The 13,302-nt window shown below is 43.2% G+C and overlaps 1 protein-coding gene across 1 annotated transcript in view; it reads right to left on the bottom strand.

The window, feature by feature from the left end:
* LOC137637029 (uncharacterized) overlaps window positions 1-13,302 on the bottom strand; it is a 318,070-nt gene that overhangs the window by 170,251 nt on the left and 134,517 nt on the right. Inside the window, exons 5-7 of the mRNA XM_068369339.1 lie at window positions 12,947-13,087; window positions 12,045-12,183; window positions 11,628-11,734 (exon numbers count right to left, since the gene is read on the bottom strand). Coding sequence (XP_068225440.1) covers window positions 11,628-11,734; window positions 12,045-12,183; window positions 12,947-13,087 — 387 coding nt within the window. The remainder of the gene's footprint in view (window positions 1-11,627; window positions 11,735-12,044; window positions 12,184-12,946; window positions 13,088-13,302) is intronic.

Genomic DNA, 13,302 nt, shown 5'->3' with positions numbered 1-13,302 from the left:
GCACTCAACGCTCAATGGCGTAATGTTTACTTCGTATGTTGGAGCAACACTTCGGATGTCGAGGCAGAAATTTGGTCGAATTTTACTTCGTATGTTGGGACATTCATATGTAGAGGTACCACTGTATATATATTTATATAAATATATATATATATATATATATATATATATATATATATATATATATATATATATATATATATATATATATATATATAAAATATATATATATATATATATATATATATATATATATATATATATATATATATATATATATTTTTTTTTTTGGCCTCAAGCCATGACGTCCTGATGGAAGGTTCCTTTTTGGTAGCTTCCTTGGGTATATTGACTACTAGGATATTCCCAGAGAATTAAACCACAGGTTATCACAGAATTCTTACTTCTGGAGAGAGTATCCTAAAGGTTTCCCTTTAAGACATCGTATATCAACAGGGGACGGATGTATTAACACGCCACATAGCTATCTGCACCCCATATAGAGTTAACACTTCGATATGGAGGGGCGGAGAATAGCTGGGGAGCCGTTCCACAGCTACACTCGTCCGTGGCTACTTTTGGTACTCGAAACGTAAACAAACGGGCGCCATTGCTAAATAACGTCACGTCCGTCCTCATCCTTCTGCTAGTAGCTGCCTTGCTTAAACGGATTTCCCCTTGTGCTTTTTTATCGGCTTGCATCTTCGTCATGTCGCTACCTTCAGCCTCGCCTTCTTCTGGAAAGTTGAGTACCAGGTCCCAGTATTGTTTAAATAAGCTCTGACCGTAAAGTAACTTATACTTTTCGAGATATTTCATGTTTTCTGGCGGAGCTGTGCTGCTACCGGACACGCCATTTTATGGCGTCGCTGTTCTCTTGCATGCCCTATTTAGCTAGTCTGAACAGCTTATTCCGGCCTCTTAACTAATTGATATTGTTAGTTATTTAGTCTTCATAGCTAGGACCTTCATATATCGTGTTTTGACGCTCTTTTATCCGGTCATCGCCAGACCCCATACTAGATTGCTAGCTTAGCCCCTAGGCCAGATTGCCTAGCACCAGTGTTCATGCATGATATATTCCAGTGTTCCTAGGTTAAGCTATGAAGATAGTGGCATTATTTATCATACTGTTTACTGTGATGCAAGTGTTTTTCGCCTTCAGGGACCATATAGGGGATCGGTTTGATTGTGTGCCTTTCTAACTTAACCTAAATGTAGGACCCCTATATGCTCCCTTCATCCCCTGCCTATGGGCGTTCCCTCTGTGTGGCCATGCTCCCCCTGCTATATAGGGGGATCATGTCCGTATCAGAGTATTTATCGCTTCTCTGTCCTCCCTAAGGGAATGAACCCCCCTTAGGGTTGTGTCCGAGAAAGAGGAACGGTCTGTCGTTCCTCAGTTGCTTCGGTTGGGTTACTTAACCTTCCATGCAACTTGCGATGTGTCTTTCAGCCTACCTAGCTTGGGATTTAACTCTCCTTATCTAGGTTAGGCCTCAGGGGGGCTAGTTCTGTACTGTTTAGTTTGAGATGGTACCCGTGCACCGTTCTCATTCAGGTTACCTACCCTAGGCTAGGGAGCGTCCTCCCTTCATTGGTGGCCGTTTTTGTACAGAGCCTCCCCTATGGAAGACCCCTCTTCTTCTCCCTCCCCACCTATCCCTTGGCATAGTCTAGCCCATACATAGGCTAGCCTATTCACATCTGTCCCTAGTCCTACAACTCCTCCTTCGGGTGGAGTGATAGGGCTATCTTGAACTCCTGTTGAGCAGGCCGCTCTGGTCCATATGCCCTTCATAGCGTCCTATGGGGTTGGCCACTGGAAGTGATTTGTCCAACAGGGGTTTCCCCCTCTTGGGTGTACCCTAACCCTCCCTTGGGTTACCCTGGCACCCGGCCGACTGCCGGCCCCCTGCCACTGGGTGATGGGACCCACTCCTATCATGAGTACACTCACTCAGGTGGGATGCCAGAGGGGTATGTGATCTTACCCCTCCAATCCCTCCTTCTGTCTCTCTACCTATCCTGGTGCCGGTCCCTTGCCGCCTCTACTGCCGGTGATACCGCCCTTCCCTTGGTGACCCCCCCCCCTCACCTAAGTCGACAGCCTTCCGTGTGCCGGAGGGCTGCCGCCTTCCGTCGGCGCACAGCCGATGGCCCACCCATCCATTACCTAGTTTCGGTTGTCCGCCCTTCGGGCCGGCCTCCGGCGTGCCGGCAGTGATTGCCGGCAGTCTGGGTTTACTATCCAATTCTGCCTTATCTTATGAACTGGTCACCAAACCGGCAGCCGAGCCGCCGCCTCCCGCCGCCGGCCGCCAAGCTGGCATTATACCTGAATCCTCTATGTGTCTACCTTAATGCCATAAACCCTGCTGGAGCGGCCTCCGGCGTGCATCCGATCTGCCGGAGCCCTCCGGAAGCACCAAGGGACTTGCACCCCTTCTACCAGCTATTGACTACATGCTGATAGCCCTACACCGCAACCAGATAGCTAGGCTACTCCGATGGATAGGTATTGTCTTACCGTTCTATTAGTGGTCGTGCTGTCTTCTTGCATATTACAAGTTTCCAGCATACTGTGTGTGTCTTAGCGCAGCTGGTTGCCGGAGCCCGAACCTATATGGGGTCTTCTGCTACCCCCTTTACTCTAAAGGTCTGAGTGGTCTCAGTCCTTGATATACCTCGCAGGCAATCTCTGCTAGAATTATCTTCTGCCTTCTACAGCGGTCCATGAAGATTTCCGCTTTTGTGTCCTCGGTCACAAACGAAATTGCCTATTGATAAAGTTACGGTAACCAGCTGGGCGGGATGCACAAGTATGTGTCTATCTACTTCCTTTCCCGCTCCTCTCTTTAACATTACAATATTCTAAATTATTTAATGTTAAGTGAAAGTTTAACTACTTAAAATTTAACTTTAGAGTAATGTAAGTCACTCTTATGACTTCCGTATACTCATAATCTCTTTCTTTTACAGGAGGAGTACATCAAGTGTCACCACAACTTCTGTGGAGTGAAGCGCCCGCACTTCTACGGGCACACGGCGTGTCGGACCCACGCCCCCTGCGCCAATAAGAAAGGCGACCTGAAATTCTGGGACCCGCAGCACTGTACAGTCTGCAAGAGTCGTCTGGTCAAAGCGTTCGACGATCCTCCTTCAGCGGAGGTAAGGGACAATGCTCGAGAGAAGCTACGCAAGTGGGTGCGTGGCTTCCAGAAGAACGCCACCGGACCGTATCTCGCTACCGAAGATTTGAGGGCCTTGCTATTCCCGAAGGCATCAAAAGACTCAGTGGTCCCTAGTGATCAGATTCCCACCGTCCAGATAGTGGTAGAACCTGATGTGGTCATGGCTCAGTCCATGCATGAGTACCGTTTAGACTCCGACAACGTGGACCGTATGTCGGAAGTGTCGGAGACCACGGAGAGGAGCTCGACTATGAGGAAGATCAGGTGGAATACCCTGATTCGGAGCATGAGGTCGCTCCAGCTTCCACCCCTGCACCAACTCCTACACCGACGGATGTATCACTCCCTTCTACATCCGCTACCTCGGATCCTACCCCATCCAACACTCAGGAGATCTTCAAGATGCTTGAAGCTCTCATGGATTAGAAACTTCGCGAGACGTATGAGTTATTCAGGTCCAACCTCGGAGGTTCGAAGCAACCGAAAAGGATTTCGGTTAAGGACCTCCCTGCATGCTCGGATACTAACCCATGGAGGTATGCCGAGCACATGCCGATCACCACGGGCAAGATCTTTATCAGTGAGAAGGTCGGCTCGATCGCGTTGGAAGAAGTGGAATTCTTCCCGAACTTTGAGGCTTACCCGGACTGTTACGTCCGACTCAGGTCCAAACCCGCCTCTAAAGAAGAGACCGAACCAAAGGAGGTTATTGTGTTCGATCTCCCGAAGGCCCAGGCTATGTTAGCCAACACGGTGAAAAGTAGGGGCTTCACCTGCTCAAAATTGCCGGCGCTTAGCAAAAAGCACCCGACCTTCGTCGCACCAGACGATGCGACCTTCCCCTTTCTAGAAAAGGCCTTCACTGCGGTACATAAGGCAGTGGAAGAGGGGAAATCTTGCCCTGTACTGGAGGAGTGCAGGCCCTTCTCCCTGACCACTCCCCCTGATGTTAGACACTGGAAAGACGTCCAGTCAACTTTTGTGGTGGGGAAACTAGAGCCTGACGTCGCTGGTCGTCAGTTTAACGAGGACCTCCGGAAAATTAACGATCATCTCCTTCGTCGGGAACATGATACGAAAGAAAGGCTCGCCGCATCTATGTCCCTCCAAGTACAGCTCGAAGTCATGGCCGGTGACACTAGGGTCCCTGACTACTACATGGTCCTTGCCAAGACACATCTGGCAACGGTAGTAAAGGATCTGTACAGCTTCACGAAGGCTCGTAGAGCCTGTCATGAATTCGTGTTTACTAATGCGACAGTACGACACGAACCCCGGAGGCTGATCTCCTCCAACATCTGGGGAAAACACCTCTTTCCCTCCCCCCTCGTGAAAGAGATCATTGACAAAGCCGCCACGGAGAACAGGAACCTTCTCCACAAATGGGGCATGTCAAAGAAAAGGAAATCCTATCAGGACGACGGCCCTCAACCTAAGAGGAGACCCACCAAACCAAAACCCCAGCAACGTCAACAGAGACGGCAGTTTCCGGGATCCGCTACTCCCCAAGTGGCAACTCAGCCACAACAGACCTTTCAATTGGTCACCCAACCGGTCTTGTCACAGTCGCCGGTCTTCACCCCTGCATTTGAGCAGCAGTCAACTACCTTTTGTCCCAAAGGTAGAGGCTCAAACAGAGGTGCAGGCAGAGATGCATCTCGCCGTCCCTCCAGAGGCAGAGGAGGAAGGGGAGCTAGCGGCCGAGGTAGCAAACCCTCGGGAAGCCAGAAGCAATGAAGTGCTTCCGGTGGGAGGAAGACTCCGCCAATTCCAGGATCGTTGGACCTTCGATCCCTGGGCACACAGCATCGTCAAGAAAGGTCTAGGCTAGAGCTGGACACAACAAACCCCAGCCTTCCAGCAGTTCTTCCAACAGTCAACCCCCCTCCTGGAAGAATATGTCCTAGAACTCTTGAACAAGAAGGTGATAAGGAGGGTAAAGTCAACCAGGTTCCAAGGAAGACTGTTTTGCGTCCCCAAGAAGGACTCCGACAAACTCAGAGTCATTCTAGACTTATCCCCCCTCAACAAGTTCATAGCGAACAACAAGTTCAAGATGCTGACTCTTCAACAGATACGGACCCTTCTGCCTCAAGGTTCCTACACGGTCTCAATAGACCTGGCGGATGCCTACTGGCACGTTCCAATGAACCACCACGCTTCCTCCTACCTAGGATTTCGACTCCAAAGGAAAAGCTACGCTTTCAGGGCCATGCCCTTCGGGCTGAACGTGGCCCCACGGATCTTCACCAAGCTGGCAGACGCCATTGTTCAACAGCTCCGCCTCCGCGTCGTCCAGGTGATGGCCTACTTCGACGATTGGCTGGTCTGGGCGACATCGCCCGAAGATTGTGTAAGATCCTGCAACAAGGTCACCCAGTTTCTAGAACACCTGGGATTCAAGATAAACACCAAGAAATCTCGCCTCTCTCCAGCTCAGAAGTTCCAATGGTTAGGAATCCAGTGGAATCTTCAGTCACACCGCCTTTCCATTCCCCAGAAGAAAAGGAAAGAAATAGCGGGGTCTGTCAAAAAACTGCTGAAATCCAAGCGGATCTCAAGACGTCAGCAGGAACAAGTTCTAGGCTCTCTACAGTTCGCCTGAGTGACAAACCCAGTGCTGCGTGCACAGCTAAAGGATGCCGCGGGAGTCTGGAGACGTTCTGCATCCATCGCTCGAAGAGACCTCAAGAGACGGCTCCCAAACAGACTTCGGTTACTCTTAAAGCCGTGGTCGGAAGCAAAGGCCCTGAAAAGGTCCATTCCTCTTCAACATCCACCTCCATCACTCAACATCCACACGGACGCTTCGCTGGAGGGTTGGGGAGGTCACTCCCACCAACAACAGGCTCAAGGTACATGGTCTCCCCTATTCAAGACGTTTCACATCAACATCTTGGAGGCCATGGCGGTCCTTCTCACCCTGAAGAAACTCTCTCCGCCTCCCTCGATCCACATTCGTCTGACTCTGGACAACTCGGTGGTAGTCCGACGTCTCAATCGTCAGGGCTCGAGATCGCCTCAGATAAATCAGGTGCTTCTCCCAATCTTCCGCCTGGCAGAGAAGAAGAAATGGCACCTGTCTGCAGTTCACCTACAAGGATTCCGCAACGTGCCGGCGGACGCTCTATCTCGGACAAGCCCGATAGAGTCGGAATGGTCTCTAGACGCAAGATCCTTCTCCTTCATCTCCCACCAAGTCCCGGAACTTCAGATCGATCTCTTCGCAACGAGCGACAACAATCAACTTCCTCGTTATGTGGCCCCGTACGAGGACCCCAAGGCAGAAGCAGTGGACGCCATGTCACTGGATTGGAACAGATGGTCCAGGATCTACCTGTTCCCTCCCACCAACCTTCTGCTGAAAGTCCTCTCCAAGCTGAGAACCTTCAAAGGGACAGCGGCCCTAGTGGCTCCCAAGTGGCCCCGGAGCAATTGGTATCCCCTGGTCCTGGAGCTGCAGCCCACGCTGATCCCTCTCCCGGGCCCAGCTCTCTCCCAGCAAGTACAGAAGTCGACTGTCTTCGCTTCATCACTGAAAGTCAGGGACCTTCATCTCATGATTTTCTCTCCCTAGCCGCGAAGAAAAGTCTAGACTTCCTCGAAGAATACATGACCGAATCCACACGACGGCAATACAAATAATCCTGGAGAAAGTGGGTCTCTTTCGTCAAGGCAAAAAATCCTATGGAAATCACCATTGATCTTTGCATGTCTTTCTTCATTCACCTTCATGGACAGGGCTTAGCAGCCAACACGATTTCTACCTGCAAATCGGCTTTGACTAGACCACTACTGTATGCCTTCCAGATTGGATCTGTCCAGCGATATCTTCAATAAACTGCCAAAGGCATGCGTTTGTCTACGCCCAGCACCTCCGCCAAAACCTATCTCTTGGTCCCTGGACAAGGTGCTCCATTTTGCCTCCAACTTGGACAACGATTTGTGCCCTCTCAAGGATCTGACTCAAAAAGTTATATTTCTTTTTGCTCTTGCCTCAGGAGCCCGAGTCAGCGAAATAGTGGCATTATCAAGAGACGAGGGTCATATCCTGTTTACAGACTCAGGAGACCTTACCCTCTTCCCCGATCCGACGTTTCTCGCAAAAAATGAATTACCCACCAAGAGATGGGGCCCCTGGAGAATCTGCCCCCTGAAAGAAGATGCCTCTCTATGTCCGGTAGAGAGCCTCAAGGTCTATCTTCAGAGAACTTCAGACTTTGGTGGAGGCCAACTCTTCAAAGGAGAAACATCGGGTAGCGACCTGTCACTGAAACAACTAAGAGCAAAAATCACCTACTTCATTCGCAGAGCGGATCCTGACAGTACACCCGCAGGTCACGATCCTAGAAAAGTCGCATCGTCTCTGAATTTTTTCCAGAGCATGGATTTCGAAAGCCTCAAGAGCTTTACAGGATGGAAATCTTCGCGCGTTTTCTTCAAGCACTACGCGAAGCAAGTGCATGAAGTCAAACATTTCGTGGTAGCCGCAGGTAGTGTTATGAATCCTGCAGTTATCTCTACATAGAACAGTGAGTTACTTGGGACTTTTACTCTTCGGGTGCCTATGTTGACCCTCGCGTGATACATAGTGATTTCATGGACACTTAGTGTTTCTCATAGACTGTTCTTTACAAGGTGAAATGTCATAGTCGTCACATGAGTGCCACATGCCTAGAGCATGATGTGTTTTTTCCTTATTAAAGACTGATGTTCCTATGGAACTTGTGCTTTCTAATAATTTGAAATTTTCTTTCAGATTCAAGAGCGAAGTCTTCTCATTTCTATGTACATTATAATTTGTTTGTAAATTAACTTTACATCATTTATTGCACTTATTATTACTATATCCTGCAATTGTGAAATAAAATTTCTATTTTATTACTTGTGCGTCTCTCTCCGCTCCTATTCATACTATGAAATACATGGTTGTCATAGTTTCATTATCCCCTTTCTCTTGAAATAAGAAGAAAAATAGGTTCTATCCGTATTATATACTCACCTATGCTGTGTAATATTCCTAATTGAATACTTACTTGCGCCATATCTCCGAGACTAGACTGTTCTCTAGCCATGGAATATAGTGCCTAACCACCACTTATCTATTGTTGAGAATGTTCCTACACGAATATCGACCATTCCGTCTTGTCTCTGAGTTCTTCACGTACTCTCCGCAAGGTGAGTAGCCCTTCGATGACCACTTTGAATTTTGGTTTGGACCGTTGGGACTTCTCTGCCAGGGGGGCAGGAAGCTACATCCCCACGGAACCTCTATCGAGGTCACAATGCTTACCCTTATTCAAAGCCCTTGGCACTTACTCTATAAGGGGAAATCTACCACGATACATTGATTCTCTGGTACTCTTCCATCAGGACGTCATGGCTTGAGCCCAAAAAACGGATTTTGAGCGAAGCGAAAAATCTATTTTTGGGTGAGATAGCCATGACGTCCTGATGGACCCTCCCGTCTATTCTAGTCCAGCCTTTCAGGCCCTGCCCTGTCCTGCTGTATCATGGAGATTAGCAAGCAGCTGGCATCAGGATGAGGACGGACGTGACGTCATTTAGCAATGGCGCCCGTTTGTTTATGTTTCGAGTACCAAAAGTAGCCACGGACGAGTGTAGCTGTGGAACGGCTCCCCAGCTATTCTCCGCCCCTCCATATCGAAGTGTTAACTTTATATGGGGTGCAGATAGCTATGTGGCATGTTAATACATGCGTCCCCTGTTGATATACGATGTCTTAAAGGGAAACCTTTAGGATACTCGCTCCAGAAGTAAGAATTCTTTGATAACCTGTGGTTTAATTCTCTGGGAATATCCTAGTAGTCAATATACCCAAGGAAGCTACCAAAAAGGAACCTTCCATCAGGACGTCATGGCTATCTCACCCAAAAATAGATTTTTCGCTTCGCTCAAAATCCGTTATATATATACACACAGACAACCCTGGAGAGTGTTCCACCTCTACTAGCGATGCACCTGCCCTAGTGATCAACTTTTTCTAATTCCGGATCTCTTTATAATGTAAATTGCCCTGTATAAGCACCCTACCTGCCCAACGCAGCCAAGTGCCAGCAATTTCCAGTCTGAATTTTACAAAGGCACTGTCCTTGAGCGACAGTTTAAGCCAATATCAATGTTTTTTTTTTAAAGCTAAATAAATGTTTACAAAAACATACATGTTACTTTAGAAGCTTATATGTAGTATATTGTAGAGAAAATTCCATAAAGACAAGAAAATAAAATGAAGGAACCTAACAATTCCCACTCAACGCATGTAAGGCAGACACTCAAATTTTCAAACCACTCTTAGATCCTTGGATTATGTAGCAAGGGCATAATACGAATATGAGGTAAACAGTTAGATTATAGCAAAATAAGCAAATTAGAATCTTCAACACAACTTCTGATTATTTTCATTATTGATACGATGTAATGATGATAGCAATTCATAAATGCTACTGTACCATACAGATAATTATTAAGTATTCCAATGCCTTTGTGTTTTTATATTTCCCCTTAAAATCCGAGAAATTGGCGCACACAGTGGTATTTTAAATCTGTTCCCAGAACTGTATTCTCCTATCACCCAGAAAAATTCTTTGAAGTTCCTAAGTAGATGATGATTACAGTATGAGCATCTTTTCACACATACTCTGCCCCCACAGAAGGCAAGTAATACTGAATGCTTACAGGTTTTCTATCACAACACAGGTTACCCCTTTTTTTATAATCAAACAGGCATCTTTCTTCTTCCCTTGCTCCAACTTCCAGGAAACGTAATCAGCTATACCTATCGGCAGTTGTTGTTGGATGTGGCCCCTCCTCAGATATCCTTCTAGCATGCCTATTATGGATTCTACTAAAAAATGGGCCTTCCTCATATAACCCAGACTGAATCTTTGAATTTGGGCTTTGTAAATCCATTGAGGCATTAACGCTCCTAATGGGGTTAAAGTGAATATCTGAACAGTTACAATCACCAGCTTCCACATCAACAAAATGATATTCACTTCTACCATTTTTTTGGCCGATTCAGTAATAATTTCTAAATTGTCTAACCACTCATTTGAAAGAGTACACAATATGTAACCTTCCATTTTTTATGAACCATTTTGCACTTGATGTGATGAGAGATCTCGAAGTGGACTTCTGAGCAACTTTCTTTCCAACTCAGTTAACTTCATTTCATTACTTTCCATGCACTGTAATGGAAAGTTCTTGTACCGTGATTTCAAACTGATCTTTTTATTATTTTTCTGGTATAACAGAATATGAAATAGCCAACTTAAAACTCTTCCTTTAACTGTTTCCTATCTACATCAGCATCCTGTTTTTTGGCAAATGCCATCTTCATGATGGACAATACAGTATAGTACTTGGAGGAAATATTTCTTCACTTTACTGGAAGTCTCCAGCAGTACCAAATTAATGGTTTTACCATGGTAACTCTTTGTATTATTACATGAACACAAATGCAAAATGTTCCCAGGCCAGTGATATGAATAAAATGAAGCTGACTTGAACTGTGAAAAAGAATTAGCAGACTTAACAACAATAATCTTGGAATGTCAGTTCCTCAAACACAGTGCACCAAACTTCTGAATTAGTTATATGGAAGAATTATGTCCATATAATTAAGAAAATCTTTCTAATTCTGTTTAGATTATTAATGATATAAATGCTTTCTTTGAAAAAAATAGATGACTATAATTGAAAACCCATTAAACATTAGAGCATCACCAGATGCTTTCTAATTTTGGACAATCCTACTTTTTAGCCACTGGATGTATTTAGTGACCAGTTATTAACAGATTTTTTCTTTTTAATTATTGGCATATGAATATTTCACAAAATATGTAAAACTATATATCAATGGAAATGTCATTTATTCAGCAATAAAGGTTAAAGGTGTCTGGTTTCAGTTCCTGTATAATCTAATGAGGCCCAACTCCCACTGTGGTGCCCAACTACAACGGTAATGTCCCCAGTGAACAGCTTAAATTCCCTGTCCAAGACAGGGATTGATCTGCTGCATTCACCTTTACCACTGCATTAGCCAACTGAAGAGTCCTATGTCATATAGCTTTTTGAGCCAGGATGACTTAAGCAAAATGTCCCTAAAAAAGGGCCTGGAACTTGAATGCCAAATTCTTCGGTGAGACATTATCAGTCAAACGTTTGATGTTACTGCTTTATCGAAAAGATCTGGTTCATCATTTCAGAACTACTACTTTCAAATACACAAATCACCCTACAAAACAGAGCCCATTGTACAAAAGAGTAAAAGGGTAATAATATTATTGATAATTACATAAAAACACAACAGCATGGTTAAAGGATAGAAATCAGATAAAACGAAAAAAACAATAAATCTATTATAATTTCCTTACATCAACAAAATATTTCAGATTTACTGAAGAAACTTACCTGATGACGATATATAAATCTGTCCTCAGGTTCATCTTCCCAATCAGAATCCCACATATCTGTTAAGCTAACTCCAGGTTCTGATGTTGGAGTCTCCACACCTGATCCTGAATATGAAAGAATCAAATAAGGTATGAACATTACAAACAGAGTACAGTACTAAAGACCATATATCTTATTCAAAATATATAGAGTACATTACCAAATTCACCATGAGTTATCTACAAATCTCTTTAGACAAATACTCAGAACATTAAGGTTACAGAGAGAGATCACAATCAATTTTCAAACATTCTCTTGTACTATAAAGAATTATATATACACACACACACACACACACACATATATATATATATATATATATATATATATATATATATATATATATATATATATATATAGAAAGAAATATCTTACCTTTGGGTTTTGTGACAGCCATTTCTGCATGCCCTTTTCCTTGAGGTCCTTTCATACGAACAAACTCAATACGTTGATTGTTGGCGCCAGAAAAAAGGCCCATCATCATCCTTTGAGCAACTTTACTGCTTAAGCTTGCCTAATAAAGATTTAAGAGGAAATTAGAATACATACACAAATATTCACAGTGAATATTCACAGTCCTTATTATGATTTTGTTCCCAAGGTTAAAGTTATTGATGTATATTGACATATGGATCAGGACACTTATTTCAATAAAAAAGATGGATACAAGTCAGTTCATTATTTATCATTGTTTATCATAAATATATAATATAAATATATATATATATATATATATATATATATATATATATATATATATAAATATATATATATATATATATATATATATATATATATATATATATATATATATATATATATATATATATATAAATATATATACATGTATATATATATATATATATGTATATATATATATATATATATATATATATATATATATATATATATATATATATATATATATATATATATATACAAATATATATATATGTATTATATATTACCAGAATGTTTAAAATCCACACACACATATATGGAAATTCCTAAGGGGCCCAGTCCCACTTCACAGATTTTCACCTACCAGGGGTGGCCTGGAACTAATTATCAGTAATAGGTGAGAAAATACTATATATATATATATATATATATATATATATATATATATATATATATATATATATATATATATATATATATATATATATATATATATATATATATATATATATATATATATAATATATCCTTCATTAACTAAAGGTCTTCATGGCAAAAAAAATAGAGAAATGAACAAGATTCTTGGAGCAACCTACCCTTGCATCATATACTCTTTTAAGAGCATCATATCTAATTGACCCTAAAAATATAACGGCCTGACGGTGTCCAGCATGATCCGATGCAACTAGTTCCACACACACCATTTCCCCATCTCGGACCAACATGTCGGCAAAAACCTGCAATTATAAACAAATTTTAAAATGAACAAACTAGAAAACAAAGATACTAAAACAAGTTTATTTTGAGTAATTTGAATAAGGACAAGGACATACTAATTCATAAACTACTTACTAGAAAGCTTCTTACTTTTAAAAGAGAATCCTAAAAATAAAATTTATTATTTTAATACTTATGCTGGGTTCACACATTCATGAATTTTCTCCCGATTGCT

Source organism: Palaemon carinicauda, unplaced genomic scaffold, assembly GCF_036898095.1.
Source record: "Palaemon carinicauda isolate YSFRI2023 unplaced genomic scaffold, ASM3689809v2 scaffold5, whole genome shotgun sequence".
In the NCBI taxonomy this organism is placed as follows: domain Eukaryota; kingdom Metazoa; phylum Arthropoda; class Malacostraca; order Decapoda; family Palaemonidae; genus Palaemon; species Palaemon carinicauda.
Note: the sequence above shows the minus strand (reverse complement) of the source record. Positions and strands in the feature narration are given on the sequence as shown.